A 21,530-nucleotide genomic window follows, 5' to 3' on the forward strand; every position below is an offset into this window, starting at 1 on the left:
AATTTTTGGTATACAATTGCATTTGACAATATCATGTGTGGTTGTATCATCCGATTGAAGTTATTTGATTTACGTTTTCGGAATCATGCTACCGTGACATTGTGTAATGACTTGGTTTGTTTGTTGCTTTTAGGTGGACATGAACTCAGCAAAGCCACTGGAAATGCTGGTGGAAGAGTTGCTTGTGGTAAGGGAAATAGTTCGTTGTTCTTTTTATGCCGTTGAAATATATTATTGATGCATGATTTTTTTTTTTTATTTTTTTTGTGTTTACAATGTTAAGATTTACACTCTTCTTGCTATTATTTCACATGGACCAACATAATCGAAATCTATGCATGTGTATATAATTTTTTTACAATGTCGAAATCCTGTACTGTACCGTCAGTTTTCCGAGTCTTATAATCCTGAGTTATTTGCCGAAATCTCGTAAAGAGGTTTAAAATTGATTACTGGACTACAAATTCAAAATAGCAACTTATCGTTTCTGACACTTTTGTGCAGGTATCATTGGTCTTCAGGGATGAATTCTGTAATTGGCTTAAACTCAATTCAATACCCAAAAACGTGTTTATCGTTTTCTCGTCAATCGTTTGCTCGTCAGTCAATAAGGGCTTGTTAGAACAGCCATGGGATTGGATTCATCTGTAACTTTGTCCTATACTATATTTTAATTCGGAGTTGCGCCTCTGTATGAGAATTTACGAGAATTTATGAATTTGAGAGAATGATTTTATATTAAATTGATCTTGAATTTAATATAAAAGATTCGAAAATGAATTTATAGTAAATGTATTTTTAATTTATTATAAAGATGAATATTATTTCAAAGTAAAACTTTAAAATAATGCAAATCTTGTATATTTAGCAAAATGATATTTGAAACATTTGTTTTTATTTAGTAACGTGCATCCATATTAGGGGCGGTAAACGAGCTGAGTCGACCGGTGAGTTCGATGGCTGATTCGAAAAAAGCTCGAACTTGAACCCAAGCTTTCTCACGAGTTCAGTTCGAACTTTTCTTAGTTTTTTGTGAGCTCACGAACCTTATTTTTTTTTATATATTATTATTTTTCAAATAATGTATAATAATAAAAATATTATAGAAATAATATAAACATTAAAAACTATATATACTTACAGTTTATTGTTTATTTTGTAATTCTTTTTATTATAATGTAAATAGTTTTTAATAATAAATTTAATAGTTAAAAAAAACTCAAAATGAGCTTGGGCTCGTGCTCGAGCTCTACAAAACGAACTCGAGCATGAGCCGGAAAAAAAAAAAAAAAAAAAAAAACTTGACAAGCTCGAGCTCGAGGCTGCCAAAACAATAAATAACGAGCTCGAGCTCGAGCTCTTTGTTGTTGCCATTGTTGAAGAAAATCAAGTTGAAAAATGAAAAGTTGCTGAAATTTATTTATTAATGTTCTTATATTTAAAAATATAAAAATAAAAATGGGCCGAGTTGAGTTGAGTTGAAGTTGAACACTTTCACCAACCACACTACCTTCCAATTTCCCATCATCTCTCCCACCAAACCACCCAATCCCCATCACCATTTCTCGCCTTTTCTTCCATACATATACTGTGTATGTAGACACTGTACGTACACCCGCTCAAAAAATGCACGAATACACACATAACTCACACACACGTACACTTGGTACGCCTCTCCGAAGCCTCGCCAATTCGGCTAAAACCTGTAATCACATGGAAATTGCAAGTAGGGGCCAAAATCGTGACAGGTGTCGAAATGTTCATTGGTCAGGCGTACGAACAATACGAAAGGTTCACCGGTTTGCCAGGTAATTAGAAAGAAAAAAAAATGAAAAGAATAAATAAAACATTTCCTATTGGTTTTGATTCTTGAAAAGACTGGTTCTCGCATTCATCTCTTATGGTTTGTCATCTGATTCACAGCTCCAAAGCAACTATTTAAGGAAATCATGGGAGATCATTGATAAACGAAAGCTTCCTTCAATCCCCCCGTTGCAAGTTTTTCTTTACGTAGGGCCCACATGGCATCGATTTCGGGATAAATTATTCGACACGGGGGATTATTTCAAATATTTTTGCCTCACGTGATGTGACTGGTTGAGAGTTGATTTGTGTCATTCTCATTTGTTGTATGATTACTCTTTTTTCTTCCTCCCCAAGTGGATTTTACTTTTTGCATAACGGATTGTACCATAAGGGATTATTCTTTGGATATGCAATACTAATTTCACTTGTGCAAGACTAAATTAAAGAAAGATTCCATTTTATTAAGATGAAATGACAAATATACCTATAAATTAAATTGTATTTTGTTTGCTCATGTAAGACCAAATAACAAATAATAAAAAAATATGAAACAACTAAATTTCGACATTAAGGTGTCGACACCTTAATGTCGAAATTTAGTATATTTTGACTAATTTGCTAACAGTTAAATTTCGACACTACAAAAATCGACATCTCAATGTCGATTTTTACCTATAAAATTCGACATGTACATGTCGACTGTGTCTGCATGGAATTATTATTTTTTTTTAAATATGAAACAACTAAATTTCGACATTAAGGTGTTGAATATATGTCCATAAATTCGACACCTCAATGTCGAAATTTAGTATATTTGGACTACTTTGCTAACAATTAAATTTCGACACTAAGGTGTCGATTTTGTACTAAAAAATCGACATCTCAATGTCGATTTTTGCCTATAAAATTCGACATGTACATGTCGATTGCGTCTGCGCGAGATTTTTTTTGGGAAAACGATATTCTAGCTAAAAAAACACATAAATGCATACTTTCTTGGGTTTTTCCACCGTCGATTCTTCTATTTTGATGTCTTCTGATTCCATACTTACGATCTTTGTAAGATTTGTTGAGTTTTGATGATTTTGAATGTTTAGGTTTTGTGGGTTTATAGATGAGAAAGGAGAAATGTTTTGATGGAGAAGATGAGAGTTGGTCTTGTGGTTTTGTGATAGGTTTTTTTTTTTTTTTTTTTTTTTTTTTGAGTTTTTGGTATTGCACATTTGAAATTTTCTATTTTTTTAACAAAGGGTATTATAGTATTTATACATTAAAAAAATTAATTTGATCTTACACAAGTGGAGTTAGTCTTGCATATAGCCGCAGCCTTATTCTTTACCTTCTTTCAACAAGACACTATGTAAAACTTATATTTGAGTTCAAGATACTTATAGTTGGAATTGGAAGCAGTTTACTTATTCATGATAAATTCTATATTTTTATAATAATATAAATATAATTAATAATTTATAAACAGAATAAAATTTCTTTCATGCAATATTTATTTCCTTTAATCTATTCCCAAATTTCCGGTAAAAATACAAAATTCCTTTTTTTTTTTTTTTTTTTTAATTATAAATTACGTTTATCTTTTTTTTTTTTTCTTTCAGGGCGTCTTCTTCGTCATGTTGTTATACTCAGTTCCAAACTCTATCTCAGAAGGACTCTTTTATTACAAATTTGAATTTCCTAAGATTCGACAGAACTAATTTTTTTTCATGGCATCAAGCAAGAAAGAAGAGAAGGCGAAAAGCGCCAAAGCGGCCGCCATTGAAAAGATGAAGAACAAAGATTTCAAAGCTGCCCGAAAATTCGCCGCCCAAGCGCAGAAACTCTGCCCGAATCTCGACGACAACAACGACGTTGTCCGAATAATGCACGTCTGCGACGTGCACTGTTCTGATGATGCACACAAGGTGTTTGAAGGCGAGCGTGACTGGTACAAGATCATCGACGTTGATCCAACGGCCGATATGGACTCGATCAAAAAGCAGTGTCAAAAATTGACTCTCGTCCTTCACCCTGATAAGAACAAATTTCCGGGTTCAGCCGAAGCTTTCCAGCTCATCTGCGAGGCTAGAGCTGTTCTCATGGATTACGAGAAACGGAGCTTTTACGACAGTAAATGTAGGGCTAATGCATTGGCCAAAAACTCGAGATTTCCGAATAAGCAAAAAGCTAAAAGTAGAGGGCCGATTTCGAAGGTGGATAATTCGAATAGTTCTAGCAAGAAAAAAGTTGCGAAATCGGAAAAAGATGGATCCGTCGGTGATGATGTGGATATTCTTGTTCCTTGTGCGAAAAAGCCGAAAACTGGTGCATCTATATGGAGTGTTGGTGAAAAACATGTTAATTTAGAGGATAAAGAGGCAACTAAATTTGCTTCCGAGCCTAAAAAGAACACTGCAAAGGGTAAATTAGTGGATGGCAGCGAAAATAATCGTAAAAAATTGATTCTTGAATATACGGAATCGGAGTTTAACGACTTTGAGAAAGGGCGGGCGAAGAGTAATTTCAACGACGGACAAATATGGGCTGTTTACGACACGTTGGATTCAATGCCTAGATTCTATGCACTGATTAATAAGGTCGTCGCACGAGATTTCAAGATGGATATTACTTGGTTAGAGCCGTGCGTTCCCGACAACAACGAGGAAGAAAATAAATGGCTGAATCGGGGGTTGCCGGCTTCTTGTGGAAAATTCAGACACGGGTGTAACGAAATAATTGAAGATCATGCGATTTTCTCACACTTATTGAGCTGGAATAAAATTATAAATTACGAGATTTGTCCGAAAAAGGAAGAAACTTGGGCTCTTTTCAAGAACTGGGATATCGAGTGGTACCGTGATCAAGAGGGGCATAATAGTAAAGACTACGATTTCGAAATAGTGGAGATTTTGTTGGATTACTGTAGTGATTTTGGTGCACCGGTTGTGTACTTGAGTAAGATGAAAGGTTACGTGTCGATTTTTAGTCGGAAACACGAGGAAGGGACGGAGTTGTCGAAAGTGGTGACGGTTAAGGAGAGGTTGAGATTCTCGCACAGGGTTCCGTCGTTGAAAAACGAAGGTGAAAATGGCGATCAAAGATTCTTTGAACTTGATCCTGCTGCTTTGCCACCCAATCTCACCACCAAGGATGTTTAAATCTTTTTATACATCAATTAAAGTAGATGAAATTGCTATTTTGCCATCGGAATTTTGAAAGATTTTTTTTTTTGGGCAAGAATGATGTGTATATTCATATTTATTGCATTCTCAATTTTAGTGTTTTTGTGCTGGTATTTAATGACTTTGTGAGGGAAAATTACAATTTTCACCCCTCAAGTTTTTACCGATTTCATATTTGACCCCAATGTTATCAAAAAATACATTTGATCCTTCATGTTTCAATAATTGAACATTTTTTGGTAATTTACGTCAATTTATCGTTAGTTTGTCAATTAATGCAGTCATGGCCACACGCTTGAATTTGTTATTACCGACAGAAATCTCAATACGAAAAAAATTGTAAATAATGTACAATGTAATATATATTATTAAAGGGATTTATAAGAAAATAAATCTCACCTCAATACAAAAAAAATAGGAATATTAAATTGCAATATAATTTTAATAGATTTTTTTTTTTTTAAATTACTTGCACTATTTGGTATTTAGAAATTAGTAATGGATCCAAGGATACCGACCCGATCCGACCCAACAATGGCACGTGCCAAAAAATTAGGGTTCGATTTTCCCTCCAAAATCGTAAACTGTGCACTTATCCCCTAATTTCCGTACCGTCTTCTTTCTTATGTCAATCTCCACTTTATTCTAATTAAATCTTTTTCGATTTTTCGGAATTAGCAGATGAAATTGAAATGGGGCCTCTTGAAGATGAAGATAACCGCAACGACAACAATTCAAGAAAGAGCAATTTGAATGTAGATTCAAGCTATGTCGCAACCCAGCAAATCGACAGTCAATTTTCTCCGGGTAATTTTTTGTTTCCCACTTTATGAATAATTTCGCAAAGAAATTATAATCCACACTTTGTCGAATTATCGGATCGATGAAATAATTGAATATTTGATTATTTAGCAGTGGATTTAGGGTTTTTGTGATGAAGATTAATGCTTACCGATAAAGTTAATTTTTTTAATTCCAATACTCAGAGAGATCATATTGCAATCAGCGTTTCTTTATGTTATACTCTTTGTAGTGTTTTGCTGGTGATTAGGTTGCCAGAGTCATTGGATTTAAATTGCATAGGAAAAATATTTACTTTCAAAATTTGGGAATTTATTGGGGAATATTTACTTTCACAGTTATTGGAAAAAAAAAAGGTACTGTTTTTAGTTGTTTATGGATGCTGTAGTGGATGTTTGACAGTCTGTTGAGTGAGACTGTGCTGGTTGTTTAGCTTCTTTAGTTTAGTTAACGAATTGATTAATTAGTACATAGGGTTTTATGCTCTAATCGTTTGCTGTAATGGTACTTGTGAAGATATTATTCTCGCGTAGATTCTGTCTTCAAGAAATAAAATTTGGGGCAGTTTTTCTGCTCATGTGTGTATTCCAGTTTGTGAAAATAACGTGTAATGAATTTGTTAATCAATAACGTCCAGCCGAGTATGGAGGATTTTTTTTTTGTCTCGTCTTTTTAATAAGTAAGAGGTGCTTTCCTGGTTTTTGTTAATATGACAGGTGATGTTTCGGAAGGTGATGAAGATGAAGATTTTCTATATCTCAACAATACGGTTCCTGTTGATGATACTTATTTATTGGAAGATGCATTCGAAACTCAATTAATGGATCTTGCTGGGGAGACCCAAGCTGTGGATCTTGCTGGAGAAACTCAAGTCTTGGACGATCTTGATTGCATGAATGATACATCTATGGAGTTTTTAAACGAGTTTAGCAAGTCTCAAGGAGCGAATAAAACTCAGGCCTTGTGCGAGACCCAAGTTTTATCTCAGGATGACTCTGTGAAAACTAATGGCAGTGGTTTAGTTGGATCGGAAAGCAAAATAGACATTTATCCTCCCAAACAAGGTAATAGTGTTTCTTGGTCACTATTCCACACATACAGTAATCACTCGTCCACTTTCGTTAATGACATCAAATAATATACTTTTTCGTTATGATTTACTTTTTGATTTTCCCTCTATTTAATAGCATTATCTACGGTATTGGTTCTGCTGGTATATATTCTACTTATTGCTTAATGTAGTTGTTTAGTATTTAATTTCTTTACCTGACTCTTGACCTTTGACTAAGGGGTCGCTCAGGAAGAGCTCTAGCTTACAAGTTTTTTGAGAGTATCTTAGTGTCTTGCTTACTGTGTGCCGAAATCGATTCATATTAGTCCTTCGGTAATTTATTAATGGGAATTTCAAATGAGTGAAAAAAAAACAAGAACATGTAATTGGACCCACCAGATAAGATTTTTGTATATTAGAATGATTGGTTTAATGAAATTTAAATTTTATATCCTTGTTTTAGTTGTAAGATTGCTCAATTCCAATATAAATGCCATCTTTCGATAAGAAGCTATTGCCTTTACTGATCTGGATGCGATAATGTGTTGTTTCAGGATTGGTCTTCAGAGGATTTACCTCAATCCGTGCTGCATCGATTAGGGCATCTGGTTTGGCAGCCCGTGCAAGAGGAGCTAATGCCAATTTGTGCACCACTAGTTGTGAGAAATCTTCAGTAGAACAACAAACATGTGAGCAAAGTGGTTCATCTGGTGTTGGATATTTGTTGAAGTCTGATAGGAAAAATGATCAAGAATGTCTCCAGAATGAGTACAATGAAGAGGTTGGGGGGCTGAAGAATTTGAACAAGTACAAGGTTGGTAATACAGCCGTTAGGAAACTTTTCGGAGAGGATAAGGTTTCCGAAGTTGGGCAGTTAGAAGCTGACTTTGACCACTCAGATGATAATCTTGACATGCCTGAGTTGCTTGGTAATGAAAATTGCATGGCTGGGCTAAGCTATGTTGATTCTCAGGAACCTGGAGAGCTATCACAAGCCCATGCGCTTGAGGTTGTGGACAAGTTTCTTGATCTTAATGTCGTGGAAGATGATGAAGTTTTTGGCATGAGAGTTCACAAGGTAGAAAAGAAGGCGAAGGTTGTCTCTGGTGCAAAAGGTTCAGTAGATTTGGCTAAAAAGTCTATTGCCAAAATCGCAGATGGAAAATGTGGAATTTACGATTGGGACGATACTCGTGAAGACGACTGTGGGGGAGAATTTTTCCTGAAGAAGAAAGAACTTTTCTTTGACAAGGGATGTCCGAAGCAGAGAAGCCTTACCGAACCGAGGAAACCTAAGTGTAATGATCTCGGAAGTGTTAAGACTGTTGGAAATAATGGGGATGAAAAAGAGCAAAAGTATGCCAAAAATAAACTAGGGGATCCCGTTTACTCGGATTCAGGGTTGATTTTGAATAATAATGTGAGAGCAAAGCGGAAATCACTAAATTGTGGAGAAAGGGTATTACAAAAGAATCTTATAAAGGATTTGGATGAAGAGTTGTCAGAGAATGATGCAAACGAGGATGTTCCAAAAACGGTAGATATAGGTCCTGATACTCAACTGGCTGCTGAAGCAATGGAGACTTTGTGTTTCGAGGTGCAGTTGCCTGAGAGTAATAGTAATGTTCCTAATAAAGTGGCCCACATAACAAAAGGAGCGTCTAAAAAAAGATCGTATATTGCTAGTGTTGGAGTTCTTACCAGACAAGCCAAACAATTAAAGAGGACCAGCATCGGTGCAAGTAACGAGCATTCTCCTACACCGGAACTGCCCAAAAGAACTAGGAAGAGACGTAATACAATGCCGCTTGAGACAGAATCAACTGTTCAAATGTCTGAGAAGAAGCGTCACTTTGAGGATCAACTTGGTTTTGCTGTGCCTGTGGCTCATCGAACAAGGAAATGTACAAAGTTAAATCGTCCAAAGGCGACAGCTGTTAATTCTTCGATAAATGGTTCGACAAGTGCTCTTATCGTTAGGAAAGGGACAGCTGGCAAAGATAAAAATGCTGAAATGCTTACCGCTGAGAAACAATATAGTGCGAGGTCAAAAGGATCAAGAGAGAATGGTGCAAGTATTCCTTTAGGTCCTGTAAATAACGGAAGTTCTAAAAATGATTCTGCTCAACGTGATTCTGATTGTACAAATGTGAAAGCAGATCTAGCAGAAACAAGTGGAAGAATAGACGCACTATCAAGAGAAAAACGTGGAACTTCCCTTTCAACTTGTGTTACACCTGCTAATTGTACTACACCGATAAAGGATTTATCTCCGATCTGCAGAGGGGATGAATATAAGACGCAGTCTTGCAGAAGGAACTTGTCTAGGTTGTCTCTTATTACAGTGATTGATAACTCAGTAACTGGCTCACCGTTACTGTATGGTGGAATTAAAGGATCAAGAAAGAGGAAAGATATCGCAGATATTAGAGTCTTGTTCAGCCAGCACTTGGATCTTGATATTGTCAACAAACAGAAAAAGGTATTCTCGTTTTCTATTTGTTTGTGCAACTCAAATATCCGAGGTATTAAATAAAATTATTTGTATTTTGGGTACAGATATTGGCTCGACTGGGGGGTGCAGTTGCGTCCTCTATGACAGATGGCACTCATTTTGTGGCCGATGAATTTGTCCGGACTAGGAATATGTTGGAAGCAATTGCTTTAGGGAAACCAGTGGTCACTCACTTATGGCTCGATAGTTGTGGACAAGCTAGTTGTCTTATTGATGAGAAAAATTACATACTTAGAGATGCGAAAAAGGAAAAAGAGTTTGGCTTTTCTTTACCAGTTTCTCTCTCAAGAGCATGTCAACAACCACTTTTACAGGTGAACATCTGATTTTGCAAAAACGAGATTTCTGCAAATTTACAGTTAGTTCCCCTTACCAATCTTTTTGTGCAGGGACAAAAAGTATTGGTTACTCCAAATACAAAACCTGGTACACACATTCTAGCAAACTTGATCAAGGCCGTTCATGGTTTGGTAAGTATTTCTCTCGTATATATACACGCGCATACACCTATATATATATATATATATATATTGATTCTTGTTTTGTTGTTGGTCAGGCGGTTGAGAGGCTTGGCAGATCTGTACTCAAGGATGAGAAACTTCCGGAAGATCTTTTGATTTTATCTTGTGAAGAAGACTATGATACATGTGTTCCGTTTCTTGAGAAAGGTTTAAACATTGCCCCTCAATCTATTACTATTGGCTTAAAATAAAAGACAATATTCTCATCCGTTCGATGATTGCAGGTGGTGCTGTGTATAGCTCAGAACTACTATTAAACGGAATAGTCAAACAGAAACTAGAATATGAAAGGTTAATTCTAGGATTTTTTTTTTCTTTTTATTTTTTTCATGTCTTGCGTGAAATAATATCGTGCCGGTTTGATTTTTCGCTTTGACCGTTAAATTCTCCCAGAGTGATGACCATACAATCAAATAAAGATGTGATGACACGAGTGTCAAAGATTGTTTTTTATATAATTTTGTGTTTTTTTGTTGGCAGGCATCGCCTATTTGAAGATCATGTTAAAAGGACTCGATCCACGGTATGGGTGAAAAGGAAGAATCAGTATCTTCCTGTAAGCAAATGCAAATAAGGACCTACTTTTTTCTTTCTCTTTTCTTTGTTTCCTTCTTTCGTTAAATACTTTGCGTCCGGTGTATCATTCTCAATATGCTGTAGTGTATATTATGGAGTTGTTTGGTTTATCTTACGGTTTTTTTACATGTAAAGGGGTTTAGATATCCAACTCAATAGCACTTCCATTGTTAATATTGCATGTATCTTTACTGATCAAGCCATTTTACCTCTCTCTCTCTCTCTCTCTCTCTCTCTCTCTCTCTCTCTCTCCGAACTTTATCTCGTTCATCTTGAAAATAGTAGTTATTTAATTTAAGATTCGATTTATGTTCATAAAAAGCAGGCTTGTGTTGCAGCACCACACACAGTTTCAAGATTTCTAACTCTATTTGATTGTCTGTGTTGCTCTTTCTCGCGTTTTGGCACTCGGTTATATACACAATCGTACGAGATATATATTACACTAAAAAGCTCTCAAGTGTTTCACCATCTTAATTGATATTTTTGGTTCAAAAATAAAAGTAGAAAACAAGAGAGAGAAGTCTTCAAGAATCAATTCCATAATAAACTTCACAAGTAATGTTTAATCGAAGAATCAACATTTTTCACTTTCCATACACGGTTTTCATCTAAATATCTCTCTCGGATATATGAAGCACCACATTTTACACGAGATACACGAAAAACATGCCCATCGCAACTTTGAAGTCCTGAATACTCTAGCCTGCAAAAAAGCAAAAAAAATAAAAAAAATAGCATAACCGATGTTATTAAATCCGAAATTACGAATTCATCAGTTTCAGTTGATCACTCAACTTTGCACTGAGGCCTTTCTTCTTAAGTAAAAACAGAAAATTGCATGTTAATCATGCAACGACACGGTTTTAGAGATTACAAAGAAGCATACCGTCAAATATAAATCAATTACTGGTCTGAGAGGGTTGTGGATAAGAATAGCCTCCAGAAGTTGCAGTTGCAGTAGCACCAGGAGGAGGTGCTCCATTGGGATTAACGTTATACATTTGTGTAGAGCCAGGTGGTGGTGGAGCAGATGAATGGATACTTGTACCTGGTGGAGCTGCCGCCCCATTGGGCGGCAAGGGCAACGAAGAAACATTTGGGGCCTGCATCGGGACCATTGGGCCAGTTGCATAACCTAAAAGCCACCGAAAACAGAAACTCAGTAACACCAAAAATAAAATAAAAAAACGCCCAGACCAAATTCAAGAAATACTTCTCCATTTAGAAATTATCGACTACCAAAGTTTACAAGTGATGTAATGGATAAAAAGAGTAGCAACAGTAGGTTGGTATACCAGGAATAGGTAACGGCAAAACGGGAGGCCTAATCCCGGGGGGCAAATGGGGATGCATAGCTCCTGGATAAGGTAACATATGAGGTGGCATGACGGGTAAGCGTGGCCGTGCTCCAGGGAAAGCAGCAAGATGTTGATTATAAGCTGCACCGATTTGTTGGTACGCTGCTGCCTGCCCGAGATGCTCCTTGATCTTCTGATCGAGCAGAATCTGTGTTTGTTGTTCTTCAAATTTTTGGTAGTAAGATCTTATATTTGCCTGGATTTGATATACGTATATTTTCATCATCAGTGGAATCGAAAAAATGAAAACTAAAATCGTTACATGAATTATAATACTATACTACTGGTTGTAGAAAGCTATATATATACCTTGTGTTTGTAACCAGAATTATGCTGCTTTCTGACAGAAGGCTGGAAAATTAAAGACAATGTTAGGAAACCATTTTATAACTCGAGGATAGCATACAGTGCTGAGAACCATGCTGAAGGATCATAAAACGAGGTGAATATAAACGTAGAAAACATGGATTCTTGATTTTTCATAGCATATAGTGAAGAAAACAGTGGCAATCATGTCGATGAAAAGTAGGTCACATATGAGAATTCTACGCATCTTCTCCATTTTCTTCGTAACTGATATTGATAATATGACTTCAAAACACGATAAAAGTTTAACGGGTTCGCAAGGAAAATGGGATTACATCACCAATGTGATAACACAGCACATTCCACTCCTAACAAGCTTAAGCTATAAGTTAATCAAAGCCCGTACGAACATGCTTCGTCGATTTTTTTTCACTCTGTTAACGACTTAAGCTAGATTATAAAAATTATGCATTCACCCATTCTCAGTCAAACAAACTCATCAGATAAAAATACGATCAAAAGGGCTTTCAGATTAAATCAGAGAAAAGAAGAATCTAAAACAAAAAGGATTGGAAAAACACAAATGCATATAGGATTTGGGGGCGGAAAAAAAAACACTTACAGAATCATGGGTCAAGTAAGTGTCGCAATAATCACAGTAGTACCTGCAATCATTAAATAAATAAAAAATCCGATTCTCTAAGTAATTGGAACAAATATTCAGGAAAAAACGCCAAAGAAAAAACAAAGAGGGGGGAGGAAGATGGAGAATTTAGTACCGTGGCATTAGCGCAAATGCTACCTAAATCTGATATCCTTCAAAAAATTACCCAAAATTAGCGATCAACAGGTGAAGGTTAACAGCAAATTAACAATTGAAAATAGGTTTTCAGTGACTGGAGGGGGTTTTTGGTGGTGTGTGTCAAGGGTTTATTCGTGTCGGAGAGAGTAGAGAGAGAGAGAGAGAGAGAGATGAGAGAGAGATTATGGTTCAAATTACAGAAAAGCTTAGCGAAATTCAGATGGGTCGGGCGCACCCTACCCGGCTCTATTCGGGCCGGATCAGCCCAATAGTAGTTATAATGGGTTATAAATATATCAGCCCAATTATAGGAAAATAAAATCATAAGCTTTTAACAACATGGATTAATTACGAGCTTTTATTTATTTATTTACGGTAAATTACAAACACCCCCCTGCGGTATGGTCAAATTACAAAAAACCCCCTCTTGTTTGGATAATTACATCTACCCCCTCAACTAGAATTTTTTCTTAGACTTCCACCTTTATGGTGCCAAATTCAACATAGTCATCTAGATTCCGTGAAATGTGCTCTAGTTTGTACTCTTTTTGTGTAAAAAATACAGTTTCTGATGCACCACAAACTGATATATACAAGCTAAAAATCACATATTATGATCATCTTGCTTCATAATGTAGAGTTTGAATAGGATAAAACGGGTACAAAAGTGATAATATTCCATATAATCTCGAAGATTCCACTAAATTTGATGAGTTGAGGGGGTGGTTGTAATTATCCAAACAAGAGGGGTGTTTTTGTAATTTGACCATACATCAGTGGGGGTGTTTGTAATTTACCCATTTATTTATTATTATTTTTTTTGGTTTCACAATCTTACTTAAATGCAATTTTTAAATTTTGATTTATATCAAAAAAAATTATTTATGATGTCATTTTTTAGATTAAACATGCATTTAATATTTGTGCCTCTGTTATTCCTTTTTTTAAAAAAAAAATTACAAAATTCAGTTTATAAGAACATTTGAAATATTTTACAAAAATAAATGAAAGTTTAAAAATACATTTTGCAAACATCGATTTATAAGCTAAATGCTTTTAAACTTTTTTTTAATGATATTTGCAGACACCTCCCAATTATTCCGAACTTCACTCACAATCACCGATTTCTATACGTAGAAACTTTTTTGAATAAACTATAAAGCCAATACATTATATAAGTAAAGATGTCATCTTTTCCAATCCGATTTTCGACCAATATTAGAAAATCTCGTGTAGCCTAAAATCTTCGATTTTGTCGAGGGTTATTTATATGCTTGATCTACATACACCAATATGGATGTGTGCATGTTTGTGTGTTTATGAATGGTAAACATCTACCTAGTGTAGATCAAGCGCAGGAGCAAATTTCAAGAACTGAAAATTCGAAGCCAATATAACAACAAGCCAGTGAATATATATCGTACTAGCGAAAGAGAGAATTTTCATGTGTCATAAGAACCTAAGTAGCACATCCGAAAATCCGAAACCGAACCAAAAACCGAAAGACAAAATACCATAACCGAAAAAACGAATTTTGCCTCGGAACTCATTTCATCTTAGCCTCGGTGAACAAAACGTGGCGCCTCACACGAGGGTCGTACTTTCGGAACTCGAGCTTGATGTTACTGCTCTGGAGCCTCTTCGTCTTCTTCACCACGTAGAAGAATCCAGTGCCGGCAGCTGAAACCAGCCTAACCAACATAGCTCCGGCCTTCTTCTTGTCACCCATCTTTACTTTTAAAAGTATTTGAACCTGTATAACTATGATTCTTGATTACAAACTAACTAACATAACCGCCAATTCTTCTTACCATTTTTTTACTCACCTAATTCGAAAAATTAAAAATTAAAGAATCAATAGAAAAAGGACATTGTTGCTAATTCAATATCCCTAGAATAAGGAGGGATCAAAATCATAGTGCACAAAACCAGAAAAGCGTACGTCTTTGAAAAATCTCTATGGGGAATAACATCAAACAGTTGATATGCATGTTATACTACACATCTTGCTACGCATACACAGGCTTATATGGCTAAGGAGAAACAGAAACAAAGAGAGAAATCAAACCTGCAAGAGTATGTTTCGGCGTGCGAAGCTGTGTGGTACAAGAAATGGAGTGAGAATCACCAGCTGCGATTGAGATTTTAGAGAGAGAGAGAGAGAGAGAGAGAGAGAGAGAGAGTGGTCGACTGGTCGTGTGAAAATGTTAAAGAAGATGATGGACCAATTTATACCGGGAAGCCCATTAAATTTTTTTGATGTTACAGATTATTTACTTTCATATTGGGCCAGCCCATGTTAATCTCATTTACAGCTTAGATCCCATGTGAACATTTTTTTATTATTTTTTTTCAACTTTGTTTGAATTTTTATAGAGTCGAAGTAATGTTCAAGCTTGGTTTGATAAGAAACCGAATCGAGATTGATCGAACATTAATCGAATCGAGGTTCAGTAGCTTCCTTTTCCCCCCTCTAATCAAGTTCGAGATCGAGTCAAACTTCATATCTTATCCACTAAAAGATGTTCAAGCAGCTTTATTCGCTATATTAACAAACAGAGTTTGAACAAATTTCTAACGTACAATCTCGAATTGAGTAGCTCGGCACAATTTTCAACCCCAACAATTGCTACTATTCGTCAATTAATTATCTTTATGCGTGAAGAGTCGAATTCTAACGAAACAATAATCCACTAATTAAAATGGTGCAGTAAATAAATAAATAAAAAATAAAATGTTTCGAGTAATTATAGAAGGCAATGATAAAAGTAACTGTCCAAATCCAACGAAACTAGATCACGTAAATAAAATCTCCAGCACAGTATAGTTTGATTTTAAAAACTAAATAATACAACAAATTAATATAAGTTCTTCATAGATTCCCATCCTCACGGTGGTTCTGCGCACTAACACAGCACAAAAAACTTCCCAATAATACTGAAACGACAGCGAAACAAAACCAGTCGAACGAACCTTCAGCGTGGACTGCAAAGTAGAACAAAAGCTTTGAGATTAACTATTCGATTCAACTGCGTAGCAAATGACAATAAACATTTTTTTTGTCTCTATCGAAATTGAAAATTTGGCAAAGGTATATGATTAGCTATTCAATTCAACTAAATATGTTAAATAACAAACGCAAGAAACAGCTGTATCTCTATCAACCTGGATTCTTTTGGCTAAGATATATGATTAGCTAGTCAATTCAACTATATATCAAATGCAAGAAATGATTTTATATATCTTTCGAACAAACCTGTATGATCTAGAACGAGACCTAGATGGACTTCTGGAATTCCTTTTTGGACTTCGTGACCTCGGTGCATTTTCTTTGGGATTTGTGGAGCGGCGAATCAGCCTATGATTTTTCTCATCCAGTGGAGAAACGGAGCGGGAGAAGGAACGAGAGCGCCTTGTTGGCTTTTCGCGAGATCTGTGATTTCTTTCATTCCTTGGAGAAACTGACCTAGAAATCGATCTCGATCTGCGTGGAGAGTGGTAATCATCCCTAGCTCCATAGCCCTTGCCTCTATTGAACAAAAAGAGGAGCGTAACCAAACAATTACATATTTATTTCAATATTTAAATGCAGCATATAAGTAAAAGTAACAGAATAGATAGTAAATACATTAAACCAGTTGGTACAGTCCCGTACATGGTAACCTACCAAAACATTACTTGATGGAAGTTCAATATTCAATTTCAAATGCACTAGTCACTAAAAATTTGAGAACAAACAAACCCTTTCAATACGATGAAACAAAGAGAATCAATCTCCCCTGTAATATCTAATAACTGAAGCATGACCTTTACCTGCAATTTTTTTTTTCAGAATTTCTGGGAAAAACTATAAACTTTGATCGACACACTGTTTAAGGCTTTATAGCAGTATTCGGGTTCATCAGCATCTGAAAATTTCCAAGCTGTCCTTGCCCCGACATTTAGAAATGCCATACTATCTTTTTCTTTGGCATTTTCACCACACTTCAATTAACTTTGAAAGGCTTTGCTTCTCTGAAGACCATTTCTTTCTTTGGCCAACTATAAGCTTTAGATTCTTTCTTTAACTGGATAATTTGCAACATTAAGAAATCAAACTTATAAGCTAAACAACAAGATAGAAGTTATCTATCCTGTAATCATTTCACACGTTATACAAGTCAGTTCACCGTCCAATGCAAGGTGAAGCCTTGCCAGCCCAAAGGCATAAATAAGCACAAATCTGTGGAATTTGAATGTATCCATGATGAAATTGGAATTTAAACTTCCGGACAGGCAGGGACGAAAACATAAATAAATAACTTTCTGACTTAATGATCCTTTTCTCATTCTTAATTAGCCTTGAATACTCTGTCTCTTTGTCAATTAAGATCTGAATAGATTCGATTTGTCACGAACCCACTGAAAGAATGCAACATACAATTAAGAGATGGTGATCTATAGTTCCAAAAAATACATCAAGAGATCAAATATTAGGTGGAAGAACTAAAGATTCTGCACTTAAGCACTTGGTAAAATTTTCAATCAACCAACACCCAAATAGAAAAATAAAATTAGTATTTTAGTTAAGTTGCCAAAGAACATTTCAACTACTGCAATAAATTAACTTTGAAAATCAAAGTGAAGGCATTATTCAAATCAATCAATGATTTCCAATGTATACTTGAGAATTGTTGAATAAACACATACCTCTCAGATCTACTTAAGGCTAAGACTAATAGAAACTTATTAAAATATGAGCTAAGAAGCTGAGTAAAACACAATTCACAAGAAAGTTACAGCCAACCTCCTTAGCCCCTTCGTTTCAAGAAAAAAACAACAGGAAAAGAAACTCAGACACGTTTATGATTTCTCATTTCATATCACCTGATATTTCAGATGGAAAATATTTTACCATCAGCCAATGTTTATTCACCTATGCCCACAGCACGAATGGCTAAACATTACAATAGCATAAATCACATGGGAAGTGGAGGGTGAAATTTGAAAGAAAATATAATTTTAGATAAGAAATTCTAATCATGACTGTTTAGAGAAATAAATGACATAGTAAACAAATAAACTTTATCTACAACGGCGAAAAAACAAACCTGGACTCGTGCCTTGCTGGAGAAGGAGAACGTGAACGAGCTGCCATATATGAAACCACAATCTTTCAGAAAGACGTTTGGAACATAACATAAAGAAAATATAGTTGAAATGCTCTAAGAAGCTGCATCAATCAGCATTATTCACTTAAACAAACTATAATGGCATGTTTTTAACAAATTCTGGATTAAGCTGCCAAAGAATGGCTAGTTAAGAATTCCACTAACAGTGATATTGGCGTCTAGGGGACCGTGACCGAACCCGGCTCCTAAAGCTTCCCCGCGAGCTTCAAGTAAATAACAAAATTAAAAAAATTAGCAACCACTAGAGCATGTTATGAAGTACCTAGATGAGAAACACTGCAACTGTAAAGAGAGTAAACCGTAGCATAAAAACTACCTTGTGCCTGTTATTCTACGCATTTCATGAGGACTCTTCCTATTCTCCTCAGCAAAAACAATCCTTATTTCACGTCCACCAATAACTGAGCGATCAAGGTGACTTTTGGCTTCTGCTGCATCTTCAGGATAACGGTACTTGACAAATCCAAAACCGCGAGGTTCCCTAGATTTTTGTTACCAAAGATTAAGAGAACGTGAATTTAAATAGCATCAACTAAGAGAGTGAAAAGGTTGTTGAATACGTAACCAAGAAGATTACCCTGTGTGGTAATTTTTGGGTAAATAAACATCTTTTATTTGCCCATATTTTTCAAAAGGAGCCCTCAAGTCTTCCGGCCTTCAAAACAAGTACATAATCATCAATAAAACAGCACCATAAATACAAATTTAGCACCAAAATCAAAGCGGATGGGCAGACAAATAGGAAATTTTTTGCTTCAGAAGTACTGGCAACTTGTTACAAAATTGCTATTTGATCAACATGCTCAAGAATCTATAGTGACTTTGTAATTTCACGACTTATTACATTTGGCCACGCACCTCTAAATCCAGACGATCAATCAGAAATCTGAATCTAGGGACTTAAAATCAATAAATTACTATTCTGAAAGGATGAAAAAACTAAAGAATGTAGGCCTTCAAAAACATTGTAGACAAATTCATGCCCTTCAGAATTGACATTATGCTAACATCAAACTCCTCATTACAACCCGATCTCATCACACTTCATCGGTGAATTACATAAGGTAAATCTCACCACATACTCAACGTATTCACATACAAATGCCCGTGGATGTATGCAAAATACGCACAGGAATTACAAACTAGTGCACTCTACCGAGCTCAATTCCAATAAGATACATAAATTGCAAGAATCCCATCAGTATTTAACCACATTTCAACACCACATATGCTTAAAATTTCTAACACATTAATACAACTTTTGTTCGGTAGACCTTTTTCCTTCATTTTTCTTCCACGTAATTTACAATAATCGACTGTTAGATGATAAAGCGTTTTATTTTGAAAAGGAAATAACCTAGCGGTGAGAGATATGTTGCGAACGAGGAGGCCGGAGGGTGCAGGCGAGCGGCGATCACGGCGGCGGTCACGGTGGTCGTCGTGCTGCTTTCGTCTCTCCGGACTACGGCTGCGGCTTCTGCTCCGGTGCCTCGCCATCGTTATATTTGCCGTGAATTTTCAGTACAAAAAATTCCCTAATTAAACAAATTTCCGGCAATGAAAAACCCTAACCCTTATCTCAAGAGGATAAAGAGCTCTGCAGTCGGGTCTGGGAAATTAATTTTGGAGGGAGACGGGGAAATTAGTAAATTACTTTCTTATAATTACAAAATAGCCCGTATAGTTTTCGAAATAGCACTAGAGCCCTTTAGTTCTTACAAATTGGGCATTGGACCACACTAATGGGCCTTGCATGAATTGCCTCCATCTTTGGGCCTTGAGCCCTTAATTGTATGGGCCTTATATGAATTATCACATCATGTACTAATTTCAACCAAATAGTAGGGTTTAGTAACATATTCGATTGAAAACTTAATTTATTCTACAAATATTAAATCCCGTTATTTAAATAATTAATAACACCCTTCTCGCGTATTATTAATTTTGTAGGGGACGACTAAAACATAAAAATCAAAATTATCCCTAAAATTATATTTTAATTTTATTAAATAAGATACTTTATAATAAATTAGTTATAGTATCAGTATAACAGTATTTAACAAATTCAATACAATATATAATCTAACGAAGTAAATAATTAATTAATTAATTCCCTCCTTATATTCCAATTTAATAAACAATGAATCTAAAAATTACTTTGATATAGACAAAAAGGCTGCCAAATTATCATGATTTGTTCGACCCTACACCCGGTGATAAACACCGGGTGGGTCTTCTGCTGCCACGTGTCTCTTTTTTGTATTTTATAATAAATCCCCCGCTAGGGTTTACCTTTAGGGGTTTTAGAAAAATAAAAAAGGAACACGTGGCAGCAGAAGACCCACCCGCTGTTTATCACCGGGTATAGGGTGGAAGGAACCAATTATCATACATTGACGGGGACAATCTATTTGGCTCAGTCTCAATTGACATATATGCATATATAAAATAAATAAAATAAAAAACATTAAACCCCTATAAATTAAACTAATTACCAAAATATGTGGACATAATTTGGTGTTTGATGCCACACATGTGATTGAAAAATGTTTTTGTTTGGTCCGTTGTCTCTTTCACATTGCAATTTTATAATTTGAATGTCGTCATATTGTCTTCATCGATTAATTCACACGTTTCACCCTAGTAGAAGTAGCATTTCAATTATAATTAATAAGAAACGATTTTTTTTAATAATGTCTAAGAGTTTGTCGTGCTAGACTTTTGATGGTCTAGAATCAACATCCTCAAACCCCCTTACCCTTCCAGACCCTACTGTTTCGACCGTCGGAAAAACTCATCTCATATCGATGTTATTGCCGGTGAAGATGAACAAGAAAATTTGAAAATTTAACAGTAGAGAGAGAATTCGGGAAATAGTATGTGTTGGTGATCAAATGGTGACCCTAACCGGGTCGTTACATTCGTTTATATATGGAACTTCTAAATCGACATTTCCAATTTAGAACGTATTAATTTGACCGAGATTTACATTGATTACTAAATCTTTGATCGTGATTTATATGCTTTTCTTATTTATTTAAAAAAAATATTATAGGATCTTCTTATTCCATAGCAATCTTCGAGATCGCCACTTATCGCTGGTTATTTTTCATTTAGTGCAATGTGATGCACGTCGATAGGCGATTCCCATGTTGCCAAGCTTTTTTCTAGCGAACACTCTGATAGTCTGGTAAGTCTTGACTCTTACTATTTATTGAGCCTTAACTTAATGGACTTTTACTTATGATCTGTAGGTGGACCCGACTTAATGATCTTGGGTATAAGGTGTTCGCCCCGTTGATGGCGAACAAACCCTTCCCATCTTTATTATTTTTTTAAGTTAAGATAAATAAAAAGAAATAAAAAAATTCACTTGCAATTGAAGAAATTGATGGATTCGGTTGAATGCAACCGTTGTCCAAATTAAATGGTCCAGTCCAACAACTG

At 35.6% G+C, this 21,530-nt stretch overlaps 6 protein-coding genes and 1 long non-coding RNA gene across 8 annotated transcripts in view; 4 read left to right on the forward strand and 3 right to left on the reverse strand.

Annotated features, from left to right (window-relative positions):
• LOC105961405 (superoxide dismutase [Cu-Zn]) overlaps positions 1–766 on the forward strand; it is an 87,331-nt gene extending 86,565 nt beyond the window's left edge. Inside the window, exons 8-9 of the mRNA XM_012985634.2 lie at positions 134–187; positions 505–766. Of these exons, the coding sequence (XP_012841088.1) occupies positions 134–187; positions 505–527 (77 nt within the window). The 3' untranslated portion in view covers positions 528–766. The remainder of the gene's footprint in view (positions 1–133; positions 188–504) is intronic.
• Positions 767–1,283: 517 nt separating this feature from the next.
• On the forward strand, positions 1,284–1,993 carry LOC105962502 (uncharacterized). The gene is made up of 2 exons (XR_001173212.2): positions 1,284–1,808; positions 1,924–1,993. It is a non-coding gene; the product is annotated as an uncharacterized LOC105962502 (long non-coding RNA).
• Positions 1,994–3,524: 1,531 nt separating this feature from the next.
• Positions 3,525–4,955, forward strand: LOC105962194 (uncharacterized). Its single transcript, XM_012986498.2, has one exon. The coding sequence runs from the start codon at positions 3,525–3,527 to the stop codon at positions 4,953–4,955; it is 1,431 nt and encodes a 476-aa protein (XP_012841952.2).
• A 542-nt stretch (positions 4,956–5,497) lies between these two features.
• Positions 5,498–10,642, forward strand: LOC105961414 (BRCT domain-containing DNA repair protein). The gene is made up of 8 exons (XM_012985645.2): positions 5,498–5,786; positions 6,497–6,844; positions 7,386–9,313; positions 9,391–9,660; positions 9,736–9,816; positions 9,903–10,014; positions 10,092–10,158; positions 10,348–10,642. The coding sequence occupies exons 1-8, from the start codon at positions 5,672–5,674 to the stop codon at positions 10,439–10,441; spliced, it is 3,015 nt and encodes a 1,004-aa protein (XP_012841099.2). The 5' UTR covers positions 5,498–5,671; the 3' UTR covers positions 10,442–10,642.
• Positions 10,643–10,969: 327 nt separating this feature from the next.
• On the reverse strand, positions 10,970–13,120 carry LOC105961424 (U1 small nuclear ribonucleoprotein C). The gene is made up of 6 exons (XM_012985658.2): positions 12,890–13,120; positions 12,733–12,775; positions 12,114–12,155; positions 11,742–12,000; positions 11,333–11,581; positions 10,970–11,149 (listed from the first exon to the last, which is right to left on the reverse strand). The coding sequence occupies exons 1-5, from the start codon at positions 12,895–12,897 to the stop codon at positions 11,346–11,348; spliced, it is 588 nt and encodes a 195-aa protein (XP_012841112.2). The 5' UTR covers positions 12,898–13,120; the 3' UTR covers positions 10,970–11,149; positions 11,333–11,345.
• A 1,186-nt stretch (positions 13,121–14,306) lies between these two features.
• On the reverse strand, positions 14,307–15,106 carry LOC105962509 (Ribosomal protein L33 family protein). Of its 2 annotated transcripts, none has more exons than XM_012986828.2 (2): positions 14,981–15,106; positions 14,307–14,665 (listed from the first exon to the last, which is right to left on the reverse strand). In XM_012986828.2, the coding sequence occupies exon 2, from the start codon at positions 14,639–14,641 to the stop codon at positions 14,459–14,461; it is 183 nt and encodes a 60-aa protein (XP_012842282.1). In that variant the 5' UTR covers positions 14,642–14,665; positions 14,981–15,106; the 3' UTR covers positions 14,307–14,458. The 2 variants fall into 2 exon arrangements, with proteins under 2 accessions (XP_012842282.1, XP_088669416.1); XM_088813290.1 differs by having other exon boundaries at positions 14,307–14,673; positions 14,981–15,097.
• A 500-nt stretch (positions 15,107–15,606) lies between these two features.
• LOC105961435 (serine/arginine-rich SC35-like splicing factor SCL30A) lies at positions 15,607–19,730 on the reverse strand. Its single transcript, XM_012985669.2, has 7 exons — positions 19,441–19,730; positions 18,661–18,738; positions 18,400–18,564; positions 18,228–18,286; positions 18,003–18,042; positions 16,169–16,441; positions 15,607–15,897 (listed from the first exon to the last, which is right to left on the reverse strand). Exons 1-7 carry the CDS (start codon positions 19,578–19,580, stop codon positions 15,888–15,890), a joined length of 765 nt encoding a protein of 254 aa, XP_012841123.2. The 5' UTR covers positions 19,581–19,730; the 3' UTR covers positions 15,607–15,887.
• Positions 19,731–21,530: the final 1,800 nt, after the last annotated feature.

This window comes from Erythranthe guttata, chromosome 14 (assembly GCF_056151865.1).
Source record: "Erythranthe guttata isolate IM_541 chromosome 14, IM_541, whole genome shotgun sequence".
Taxonomy (NCBI): Eukaryota; Viridiplantae; Streptophyta; class Magnoliopsida; order Lamiales; family Phrymaceae; genus Erythranthe; species Erythranthe guttata.